This window comes from Agrilus planipennis, unplaced genomic scaffold (assembly GCF_000699045.2).
Source record: "Agrilus planipennis isolate EAB-ADULT unplaced genomic scaffold, Apla_2.0 scaffold53, whole genome shotgun sequence".
In the NCBI taxonomy this organism is placed as follows: Eukaryota; Metazoa; Arthropoda; class Insecta; order Coleoptera; family Buprestidae; genus Agrilus; species Agrilus planipennis.
In genome coordinates this window covers 847,349-860,138 of record NW_020438880.1, presented here as the reverse complement: position 1 = coordinate 860,138, position 12,790 = coordinate 847,349, and the positions used below count along the sequence as shown (strand labels likewise).

At 36.6% G+C, this 12,790-nt stretch overlaps 1 protein-coding gene across 1 annotated transcript; it reads left to right on the top strand.

The window, feature by feature from the left end:
- The first annotated feature begins 9,319 nt into the window (after positions 1-9,319).
- On the top strand, positions 9,320-12,502 carry LOC108733095 (lipase 3-like). Its single transcript, XM_025981511.1, has 5 exons — positions 9,320-9,544; positions 9,614-9,809; positions 9,867-10,234; positions 10,295-10,538; positions 11,771-12,502. The coding sequence occupies exons 1-5, from the start codon at positions 9,344-9,346 to the stop codon at positions 12,061-12,063; spliced, it is 1,302 nt and encodes a 433-aa protein (XP_025837296.1). The 5' UTR covers positions 9,320-9,343; the 3' UTR covers positions 12,064-12,502.
- Positions 12,503-12,790: the final 288 nt, after the last annotated feature.

Below are 12,790 nucleotides of genomic sequence, written 5' to 3'. Positions count from 1 at the left end.
CTTCATCCCGTAGACGAGCGAAGACACTCTCGCAACTTAAATAATACCTACGAAAATTTTCGTTACTACGTTCGCAAAACTATTGGGTTTGACTATGGAAGAGGGGACTCATCTACGAAATGGAAGGGATAAGAAAAGGAAAGAATCATCTCACTCGCACTCGCAGGATCAATGAGGAGCTACTTGGTTAACCTTGAGGAGCACTCAGGAGTCAAAAGAGCCGAGTTTACCCGGCTCTGACGTAAAGCATTATAGAGGTATTGGCGCTCGTTTTAATTGAAATAAATAAACAAGAATATTAGTTATCGTTATCACATTAATTTATAAAAAAACTTAATTTGGAATCTATTCTCCATTTACAATAGATAATAAATACTACAAATAAACGATTTCTTTTTGTTGAAGACTCTTTGAAGATTATGTAACAACCGACAAACCTGAGAGCGTTTCTAATACATTTTGTAAAAAAAAACAAGTGTTTCAATTATTTATCTCTTCAATTATATCTTTCAAGGAGTGCCCAATGAACTTTCAATTGCTACTATCAATCAATATGATGGAATGTATTTGATGATAAACTTTCAAAGCAATACAAAATGTAATGAAGTTTTGTCTGATACTTGAGTAAATTCAAACTTTTATAAATTCGTAAAGTATTTTCTTGAATAAAAAATTTAAATAGTAACACATGATAATGTTGAAATTAGAGACTGCGAAGCTGATAAATAATATAAGTACCTACTTAAGAATAATAAACAAAATAAACACACTGATATCTAACAAACTATCCAGTTCAACCTATAACCTATCTTGCCTAGTAGCTTTCCTAATCAACGAGGCTCTTTTTCCGTTTAAAATTCACATTTCGTTAAGACGCAGTTTGATTTTTGGTAAAACATAAAAAAAGCCACTGACTCTGAATTTCATTATCCACAATCTGAGATTTATTAACATTTATTAATTTTACAATTAGTGAAAAACAAGTTTTCTTTATTATTTGCATAGTATCTCCTCTTCAGTGCATCTCTCGTCATATGTATTTTACATGTTTTCTAACATCTTAGACTGTGGATAACAAAATTTAGAATCAGACCATTTCTTTTACTATTTTACCAAAGATGAAATTGCGTGGTTGTAAAACTTACGCAGCAAGGTAGTAAAGTATATGTTGGGAAGGGAGTCAGACAAGGATGCATACTGTCACCGCTACTTTTTAATCTACACATCGAAGACGCGATCAACATCATTAAAGACAGTACAACTGTAGGGATAGATATACAGGGGCAATAGATTAGTATGCTTAGATTTTCAGATGATATATAACAGTATTTACATCTAGCAAAGAGGAGTTAGATAGAGCTTTAAATAAAATGGAAGCGGTATTGACCAAAAACAGTATTGTATAAAAATAAATAAAAGTAAAACGAAAATACTGGTATGCAAGGGAAGGAAAAGTAGGGAAAGAGCGAATATAAAGATAGGAGACGAAAAAATAGAAGAAGTGGCCGATTTTAGGTATCTAGGAAATCAGATAGGTCAGGACCAAAGGAGTACTAGGGATATAAAGTACAGGATATACAAGAATGTATCACCAATCGGATTTAGCATATTTCGGCATTTTGCTCTTCATATCTGTAAAGTTTCGGTGAAGCGAGTTCTCATTGGTCGGCTTCAGCTCAGCACGGTGTGCGGGATCACGTGGTTTTGTTTTTCCTCTTAAAGAGGGCAAAAATGTCTGCGGGAGAGGTTGTTTCTGGGAAAGAAGAGAGGCTGGAGGTCGTGAAGAAATCGGTGGCGCTGATATTCTCGTTTGATAGGAGATTAATAGCTTCGCCGAGTTCCACTATTGTGCCCTTCAAGGAAGTTGTTTTGAAAGTGTTGTTAGGTTTGGGGGTTGAGGTTTGGGTGGCCGACTTCGATTAAGCCTGCTTTCACACAGACGGTTTTCTGCCGTGGCCGTGCACGGCAACCGTGCCGTGTATAATAGTAATACATAGGTTTATATGCAAGCGTTCACACAGCACGGTTTGCTGCCGTAGCCGTGCACGGCTGCCGTCGCAGCACGGCATGGGGACTGCAACGGCACGGCGCCGTGGCCGTGCACGGCAACAGTGAGACAAGCAAGTGTATAGAAGTATTCACACGTGCCGTGTGTTCACACGGCAAAAATTGTTTTCAGGATCGTTTTTCTCTCTGAATTGTGCAGTTAACAGAAGAAATTATATAGTGTGGCGGATAATAACACCGCTATATTTAATTTAAAACATATATTTGACTAAACATTATATTACACCCTTTTGTAAATATTTCTACTCGAATTCTTTTGTATCTGTCTTTCTATTATTATTATTATTCTCTGTGAAAATATTTGGAACAGTGTCTTTATCAAGGTAAAAATCTTACTCCAAGCATCGGTAGAGATTATATAATTAAGAAAAATTTACCTCCTTTCTTAATAATATATCATTGGGGAAGATAATACAAAGGATATATTGAATATGAGCATTTAAATTTTCTCGGATATTTTTGAAGAAACAAGGTTTTGTACAGATATATATTACAATCTTCTTTTATCTCTTATAAGCTAGACAGTGAAAACTTTAATAATTTGATTTCTTTTGGTATCAAAGCGTTACATAACAGAAAGGAAAACCTTTTTCTATTTCTGATAGATTGTTTTCTGATTGATACTCAATTTTTTTTTATTTCCCTCTTGATATTAAATAAAGCGTAATCATTGTCAATTAATTTTGATGACTATTACTAATTTTTAAATCATCTTGCAATTTTACGCATAATTCATCGAAACTCCTAATGGACATTCGAAAATAATTAAAAAATTTGGAGCTATCCTCTCGTAGCTCATGAAATAATGTTACAAGTTCACCCATCAATTGTCTGTTTTCAAGTAGTGGATGAATCCAAAATCTTCTTTGTTTTTGTGTTTTTCTGCGATTATGCCATATCATTAGTAACAACATGCGTTTTTTTCTTTCGTCCATTTTGGTCATGTATCAAAACAAAACTAAACCGTGAAAAACCGTGTGCAGTGTGAACGCAAAGCAAAATGAAATTACGGCACGGCACGGTTGCCGTTAGAAAACCGTCTGTGTGAAAGCAGGGTAAGGCTAGAAGGTGGTCGGAGGATAGAGCGTCGAGAACGGTGAGATCGGCGGAAAGAGTGGGATTTTTGAGACGTAATGTCAAAAATGTCAGGATTGTGGGAGGCAGGAAAGTACGTAGTACCTGGAAGCGTTTTAACTGTGAGGCTAAAGTCGAAAACTTTTCTGTTGGTTTGAGATCGTCTGCGACTACGGTCGAGACGTTCGGGGGGAGGAGGTAGGGGATGTCAGAAAGATTTTGTTCAGGTGGTGGGAATATAGGGAAATGATTCTGAGGGGGCCAGATGTTAGTAACACTTGAATGCCAACTGCTTCTACGAAGTCTGTGGCCAAAGAGATAGGCCTATTTTCTAAGGGTTTTCTAAGGAAGATGTCTACGTCGCCCCCCCCCCCCCCAAGGTTTCAACAGTCCCTTCCACAGAATGTGATGTTTGAGAAGAAAAGTTTATGAGAAAGGCGTGTTTAGGTGAGGCAGGTAACACCGATTGAAAGTTCCTCGAGGAATTGTTCAAATTCAGTCAATTTACCTCTAATACATTGAACATTCCAGGTAACCGCTCGAAGATTATTTAGGTGGGCTGTATTATACACGGGTGGATATTTGAAGGGCGGTGACTACCAAAGTGTAAACGATCACTTGAAGTTTCTGTTACAGAGTGTCGTTACAGAGATGTCTGAAGAATAGAGGATTGTCTAAACACTTCTTGGTGCAGTGGGAGTGAAGGAAAGTCTTTTGGGGGATGCGGTTTTGTTTAGAAGCTTGGGACAGCCACGATTTGTGGCGAGGTGGTTCTCTTTGCAGTTAGCACAGGAGGGGGTAGCGTCCTTTCTGTCTTTTCCCTTGCATTCGGTGGTGACATGGTTACGACCACAAAAGGAGCAGACCCAGGAAACATGGCTGTACTTGGCCGTGTGAAATAATTTTGTACAAAAGTGGCATTGGGCGACTACTTTTGACTTGTACTTGGGGAAAAATTTGTCCAAACGGACGGACACTGTTGCCCAGAATTTTTCACCGTTTAACATTCAGTTAATGCCTCGGATAGCCACCGAAGACCGTTTTAAGGTTTATGCCTAGATGGGTTGATGCGGAATGTAAACTCATTGTTCGGTAATGCTGTTTTAAAGAAGTTTCTTAGAGGTTACCGCGAAATTAAGTCCCTTCGATAGGATTTTTTTTTAGTATGTTCACGAATTGTGTCCTCTTGTGGTTTTAAGTTTTTGGAACGTTTAGATATGATCTTCTAGAACACTAACAAAAAGTATTTTTAGGTGAGGATGTGGGATAGATTCGCAGATTTAGGTGAATATTGCAATATTAAAAGGGTAGTCTGGATGCGACCTCGGAGATCCTTTCTAGTAAAAAGATTAAAAATACCAATACATCGGAATCGGACGAACCACGACATTAAGCGGACACAAGGCTCGGAGTCGTTACAACATTATTTTTTATACAAATGTTTTTAGCATGGAATAGTCCGGTAGTGGGCTAAAGAACTTTAATGCTATATGAATATATACATAATATGGTCCGGACACGAAAAAGTAAAGTATAATAATACTATAAAATATTCGAATACTACATTAATAAATAGAACAATTTATAAATTGCAAAAATCAGCTAATTTGTTTTTTTTTTAGTTTTCTTTATCAGTTTTAAGTTGCGTGGTTATGCGTCGAATACAATTGGTCTCACATCGATATCAGTTTTCGTTCTTGTATAATCAAGACAAAAAATTATTCCGGATACGCAGATACGTACATACACACATACAGACATCCACTTAAAAACTGGAGCATTCGACTCTAGTGACCTTGAAACGGGGAGATAAATAAAACTTACTATAACTTCCCACTAGGAAGTTAATAAAATTACATAACAAAAAAATGTTAAGAAAAAACTTCTATTTAACAATAAAATATAATAATATACTTACTAAAAAGGAAAAAACAAGTACAAATTTTTATCAAAAAATAGTTCACCTGTGTGCTTCGTTCATCAGTAAAAGAATTATCTCGTATCTGCAAAAACTGCCCATAAAAATTATATTATAGTAATTAGGTTACAGTAATATTTATCTACGAACTTGATTTTACCCGTAGCTTCGTTGATCATCAACAACCGCATTAAACTAATGTTTTCTGTTTCTATTTCCAGAAAAATCAGAAAATAATCAGGAAAATTTGATAATTGTATAAACAGGCAACAGTCAAACAGATACTCGACGGGCGGAGCGACGGAGAACAGTCAATATATAATCAGGCAGTAGTGGATCTTAGTGAAATGAAACAGGTGTGCTTCAGATGTATACTTATCCATTTTTTAAAATGTTAGCCTATTAAGGCTAATTCCATACTAATATCCGAGGCTAGCAACATCACGCGATAGCCAAATGTGTAGTATAAGCAGTCGGTTGAGTATCGAAACGTAGTATTCAAAGCGACCCTTCCGATGCCTAAAACTAAAATTACCTGCTATCAATCCCCCTTTATATGAGAAAAGGCCGGAATTGTACTAAGGACTTCCATCCTATTCTCATACACTTTTTTTTGGAGAAGCTCCAGACCCCTCTGCTTGTCAATAACAAGCGTAAATATTCGTGGTTTATCTCTGCTGCCCAACTCAGTTGACGTACCTTGAAGCGTCCATTTCTCGGCCTTCTCTGTAAAGAGAGTCCTCTCCAATGCCTGGTCCATCTACTCCGGGGTGATGACCGTGTCGACGTCCTTTATGAGTAACGTCCTTTTTGGCGATGTTTTCGTAATAACTTTGGGGTAGCCTAAGACACACCCTACTTCCCTCATCAGATCGAACCCCCTTCTTCATGTCCATTATCGGAATCATTACATCACCTCTTACCGGTTTGGAGATTCTAATGGCTTTGGCTCCTCGGCTTCAACGTTTGTCATGTCAATCTCAATTCTTACTCTTCAGAGGACACTAGCATAGGTAGCGTCTTTTCTGAAGGTCTTTTCGCTAATTATAAACGTCGTTCGCGGGGCTCTCTTTTTTCAGAATTCCCATTTCTCCCTTGTACTCTCCTTTTCGCCAACAGGGTTCCTAATATAGACCTCCACTACCTCCTCTACCGACGAATTCCAAAATTCATCTGATCACTGTTCCATTGGGAAAACCTATAGTTTCCAACTGGAACTGGGTGTCGTGTCTTCTGGTCATTACCCCCCAAGCATACTTCAGCTTCTCATGCAGTGCCTCCCCATCGCAGGGCACCGCGACTCTATGCTCAACTAGATGAGTTGGTTTTTTCTTCTCCTACTTATGCGGAATCCTGGAAGGAAGATTTTGTTTGAACGAATTGCATACGCCACTGTAGCTTTGTTTGGCTTGGCCCGTAGCGTCCTCCTTATTTCTCCATTGCGTGTGTAGGCAGCTTTCCCGGTCTAATCAACTCGTGTTCAGTATTATCAGGGTATTTGTGGTATCCTCAATACTTATTTCGAGTCTGTCGATCAGCTTGGAGGTTTTGAAGCAGTTCTGCTATCAGTCTTCTTCATCTTTTATCTCCATGAAGTCCTCATACGTTCTTCACGGATTTTGGAGAACTGACTCGATCTTCTCGACACATATTGCGGTGACGATATCTTCTTCGCCCAACTCTGTTCCCTGAGACGTCACTTCTGTGTTGGTGTCCGCCTCTGTCTGGGTTGCACACTTCTTCTTTATTGCTTCTCTCTTTTTCCACCTACTCTCCTTCTACCGTTTTATAATTCTCTCCGTTTGGGGTTTCCTACACAGAAGCTCTAATCCATGGGAGGCATACCTTATACCCTGTTTAACGTTAGTTAAAATATTTTCATGAGCTTATTGACTTTCTTGATTACAGCATTAATATAGCTAGGTAATTTTTCAGTTATGGGATTCTCCTTACGTTTGGGTGTTACATCCAATGAGTCTATTGATTCTGGGAATCCCCGCCTTCTTTTCTTCTTATATGATACAGTCCAGCGGTCCTCCTTACCTGTGATAGTTGACATTTCCAAATCCTCCAATGTTATCACCACATTCTTCGTCGTATCCTCGATGATTTTCGCGAAGATGCCTCTTCGTGGTATCTCCCGCAGGTCAGTGTCTCCCTCCGATAGAGATCTCGATTTAGGTGTCCTTTTAGTTTTGGTGCTCCTACACTTTCCTACCTTCAGTTTTTGAGTCATTCGTCTCCTCACTACCCTTATCACCTTGCACTCGGCCAGTTCCACCCAATACCACCTCGGCCCAGTTCACCACCAAGAAAGTGGTCACTATCACTGTTCCGGTCCTCGTAGATCCAGGCCTCACCTCACGACGGTTTCGATTGGAGTGGCAGGCCCGGCCACCCTTCCCTACCACGGCTAGATTCATTTAACCTGGTATCAATTTTTTCCAACTTTAGGGGCCGGTACCCCTACAACTTTAAGGCGGGGTTGAACCACGCGCGGTGTGGGTATCTCAGGCAGTAGAACCCCGCCGGCCGCTTACTTGACATTCCACGGTCCTCTGAGCCATCGCCGTTGGTTGTTTCTTTTCCCCCGATGTGCAACGACTGATTTGTTCAATTCTGTGAGAAAAGGAACATTGTTGACCCCTATCTGCTTGAAGGTCTGGTACCTCTTCGAGGGGGGTAATATGTCCACCTAACCAAACCTTTCCTATTCACGGCTTTTTTAACATCCTCGTAAAACACCACATCTCAATCGCTTCGAAAGTTTTGTTTTTCACAGTGCTATTGCTTATGTTTCACGCCAATAGAGCCGTTAAAAATTGTTTTCAAATTTTCAAATTTTCCAAACAAATCTCGAGCATAAAAGTAACTTTTTTGGTACCAGTATAAGACTCATTTAAACAAACAAAATTACACTACAAAATTCGCAGAAATTGCTCAAAATTTCCAAAAAGTTGAGGGAAAATGAAATGCATACGAGGAATGCTATTTTTGTCTGCAGAATGTATCAATAGAAAGTCTTTACGAATTGCATCATTAGTATTAAGATAATATCTACTTTCAACATCCAATCAGACCAAAGGACAAGAGATTCAAAGTTAAAGTTGCTCAGATAATGATTATCGATTTTCTTGTTTTATCTCGTTTCAAGTAATATTCATTGTTTATTGGTACAATCATAATAAAATTTTCATGTAAATAAGAAATTGTAGAACGAAATGTTTTTCATATTAGTGAATTGTTTTGCTTGTCAATCATTAAAAGTTATATGATAAGATAAAATACGGTTTAAATTAAAAAGCTCTCAAAACACAACACTGAACTTGAATCTTACACTTTGCGTAAATTAAAACATTGTTTATTTAGATCTTTCTTATTCGGAAACATTAAAGAAATAGCACTCGACAAAATTGAGGATGGAGACTGCAAATCAGATAAATAATATATCTATACTTTATATTTAATTAAGACGTGTTTGTGCGAACATACTCATTTACATACGTATTCGTTGCAATCAAAAATGATATATAAATAATATTAATCGATAGTACAATAACAGCAACAATATAAGGTAATATTCTATGCAGTTTAACTCAAAGAGTGGGTAATCCCTAAACCCACACATTAATTTAAGAGGTGTCTGCATGTTAAATAAATATTTACTGATAACGCTCGCAGATAAAATAAATGCTATTGAATGATAGCAGAAGTATTGGTTAATGTTTCGTATAAATACTTTTTTTAAGCAATGACATCTACTAAATGTTAAATTACTCTCTTAGTTAAACAGATGTATGAAGTCCTACTTTTCTATAACTGCAATATTTACGTTGTATATCTTGTCTTAAGTTATGATAGAAACTAATGGTATCATTTCTTTCCCACTTGACTTGATAGAGTAACATTCTAAGAGTGAAATTAGTTATAGAATTGGGCTAATAATTTTCAAAATAGCATTTCATACACATACATTAAGTAATCGTACAAACATCATGTCTTTAAGATACTGCTAGAAATTATCTTCGGTGTCGCGCCGTTTACTAAAGTTAAATTTACCTATCTAAATTGTTGTTATATTTTCATATCTGATTACTTTGATATAAATATAATTACATTACGTCATGCGTATGCGACGCAAACAACAATTTCTTGAAAATATAAAAAAAAAAAATATTAGGACACCTGCTTGCTACTTCCAACAAGTAAATCTGATAGATAATAAACCACTGAAACGGCTAAGGTATATAATGAGGGACTACATTTTTAATTTCGACATTCGAGATGGCCTTTCCAATGATCGCTATTTTCGTTGTTTTCTTCATAAGACATTGCTACGGTGGTGACACATATAAAGACAACGTAGATTTCACTGACTTTTCATGGGTACACGACAGTTATCCTTCAATGGTAAGGGATAGAAAGGAAAAAATAGAAGATGTAGCTCCACCAGGTGCAGAATGGGCTGATGTCAATCGTACCTTTGTAAGTAATTACTAATTTGTCTATTGGTTCAAATAAAGTTTACAAAAATATTATTTGTCGTTAAAACAGGAGGAAATGGTGCAAGCAAGAGGTTTCCCTGTTGAAACACATTCCGTTACAACAGAAGATGGCTACATTTTGACTTTGCACAGAATTCCTTATGGAAGAAGTGGCCCATCAGAAAACAGACCAGCAGTTTTTGTCATGCATGGATTATTGTCTTCATCAGCAGATTGGATTATTTCCGGAGTTGACAAAGGACTCGGTAAATGATTTTTTAAGCTGCAGCAAATTTGTTAAAATAATATCCTTTTCGTTTTAGCATATTTATTGGCAGACAAAGGATACGACGTTTGGTTAGGAAATGCTAGAGGCAATACAAATTGTCGAAAGCATGTAAATCTAGATATCAAAGAAGATAAGGAAGCCTTTTGGAATTTTAGCTGGCACGAAATCGGTTATTACGATCTTCCTGCTATGATTGACTATGTTTTGGAAGAAACGAAACAAGACAAAATATTCCATATAGGACATTCCCAAGGAACAACTTCGTTTTATGTGATGACTTCTTCGAGACCTGAGTACAACGCCAAGATTCGCGCTCATTTCAGCTTATCACCCGTTGTTTATATGAACCATTTGGTCAGCCCCATGGTTCGCATGGCCGCTGCAATTGACCTCCCTTTACAAGTAAGTCAGTTTCTGACAAAGGTAAAACGAATTAATCAATGTTACTTTTTATTTGATAAGAATTTCCTGCACCTTATTGGAGCTTACGAAATTTTGCCCACTAGTGCATTATTGCGTAATTTTGCCAGCAAATTTTGCGCTGATGATGCAATAACTCAGTTTTTGTGCAGCGATTCCCTTTTTGCCCTTTGTGGCTTTAGCCGTAATCAGATGAATGCAACTTTATTGCCAATATTGGTAGCTCATACGCCCGCTGGATCATCTACAAGACAATTAGTTCATTACGGTCAAGAAGTTAATTCAGGTAAAAGTCTACCATTATTTTTACGTCTAAAAGCTATAGTTTTCATAAACGTAATTTGTAATTAAATGTAGGGTAAAGTACCTTTAGTCGTACCACCTCTTAAGTCGTACCACGTTGATATCTGCGCACCCGTCCATGTAAAGGTGACATCTAGCGGTACAATATGGAACTGCTCAGTCGCACGGATAAACAACAATAAGCGGCGGCTTGCCGGATTTCACGCTCGAAAAATAATGAAAAATTAAGTTTTTTGCACAGTTTTCACTAATATTTTTACGTCAGTCGTAAGCCATTTCAGAGAAGATTATGATGAAATCGATATTTTTTTGATTTATGTCTGTTTTTGTAGTGTTTTCTTGTTGACATGAGCTAGGTCAAACGGTAAACGATTTCTAGGTTATGTTATTAATTTTGATTTATAACTTTGTACACTCCGCTGCCTAACTCGTACCTGCATAAACTTCCTAAATCGTACTGGTACGACTTAGGTGTTACGGAGACAAAGAAACTGAAGAGACCTATATTAAATTTGAAAAACATTAAAAAAGAAAAAGGAACACAAGGAACTAATAAAAAAAGAAAGATAGACAGGAAATCTAACAAGGATAAAAAAGTAAACGCTAAAGAAAATTGGTTGTGCAAATTATGCAACGAAGATCGTAAAGAAAACATGACCGAATGTATTAAATGCAAAGGATGGGTACATGACTTATGTGCAGATGTCGAAATGAACATAAAAAATTATATTTGTGATATATGTGTTTAAAAAATGATAGGTTTATTTCGTAATAGCCTACTTATTATTACGGAATAACATTAACGTGTTTTTATTATTATAATAAGAAGGAAGACTGAAATTGATCTCGTAGCATATAAGTCTACGCAGTTTTTTAATTGTCCTAACACTTCTAGTTGGAAAAATATAAGAGTAGTCTAAGTACGACTTAGGCCATGGGTGGTACGATTAAGGCAACCAGTTGCCTAAGTCGTACCGAAGGAAGGCTTTTGTAAAACCTTTGAAAAACATTTTTTTTTAAGATTTTTAAATGGCTATCAATGTTTTTTGATTCGTTAATAAAAGAAGATTTTATGATTGTAAATATTTTTCTTTTATTTATATTACAACAGAAATTATAGCTATTTTCCTTGAACTGGTACGACAACTAAGGCGACCTTACCCTAAATACAATTGTGCTTATCGATGTAAGCAGTAAACTTTTCTTTTGTTACAGGTCGTTTTCGTAGATATGATAATGGTTTACTTAAAAACAAAGCAGCATATGGTTCATTTAAGCCCCCGAATTATGATCTTGAAAAGGTCACAACCCCCGTATACATTTTCTACAGTACAAATGATTGGATGTCGGCCGTAACTGACGTTTTAAAATTAGAAAAATTATTACCCAACATTAAAGGGAAATTCTTGAACCCAGATCCTGAATGGAATCATTTGGATTACGTTTATGGAATTGATGCTCCTAAATACGTTTATACACGAGTCATAAGCCTAATGACCCGACACTAAACAAAATGAGAGGTACACTTCAAAAACGATGAGGCTGACGTTGTTGGGTAGTATGAGATAGGGTTATTAAAAAAAATATAATGCGAATAAAATACACCGATAAAGGTAACGTGACAATGCCGTTGAAACTCTGCTAGTTATTCACAAAATAAAATTTAGTTTCTACAAGAAAAACGCTGAGAATCTGTAGTAAATATAGCAAAACCGATGAACTTCACGTATAAAAATAATTTTTCCCTTAACTCACTAAAGGTGACCCCTCATTATTTTTTCAGTGTGCTCTACGAACATCAGCATTTAAAAACCAACGCACTTAATAAATAACATTCTTCTATTATTTGAAGATATTTAAGCAGTTTATTACAGATCCATGAGTTAATTAATGAAAATACATATTGTATTTACAAATTTGTTGCAAATAAACCAAATTTATCCTGAAGCGCTGTAATTTCTTTTTCATTACATTTTTACGTTCCTATTACCGTTTAGTGTGCACTTCTGTAGATAATTGAATGAAAAATGTCGTTACGCCTGGTCAATTTTGCTAATTTCTCTCGAAAAATATAGATGAGGAAGACTGATACATAATAATAACTTCATTTTTATTAAAAAGAATTAAAAAAACATCGAAACTATTTTATACAGAAAATATGTATGAAAGAATGGTTTACTATAGTTGATTTACCTTTCCTTGGATCACTTAGGCCAGTGATTCCCAACCGGTGGT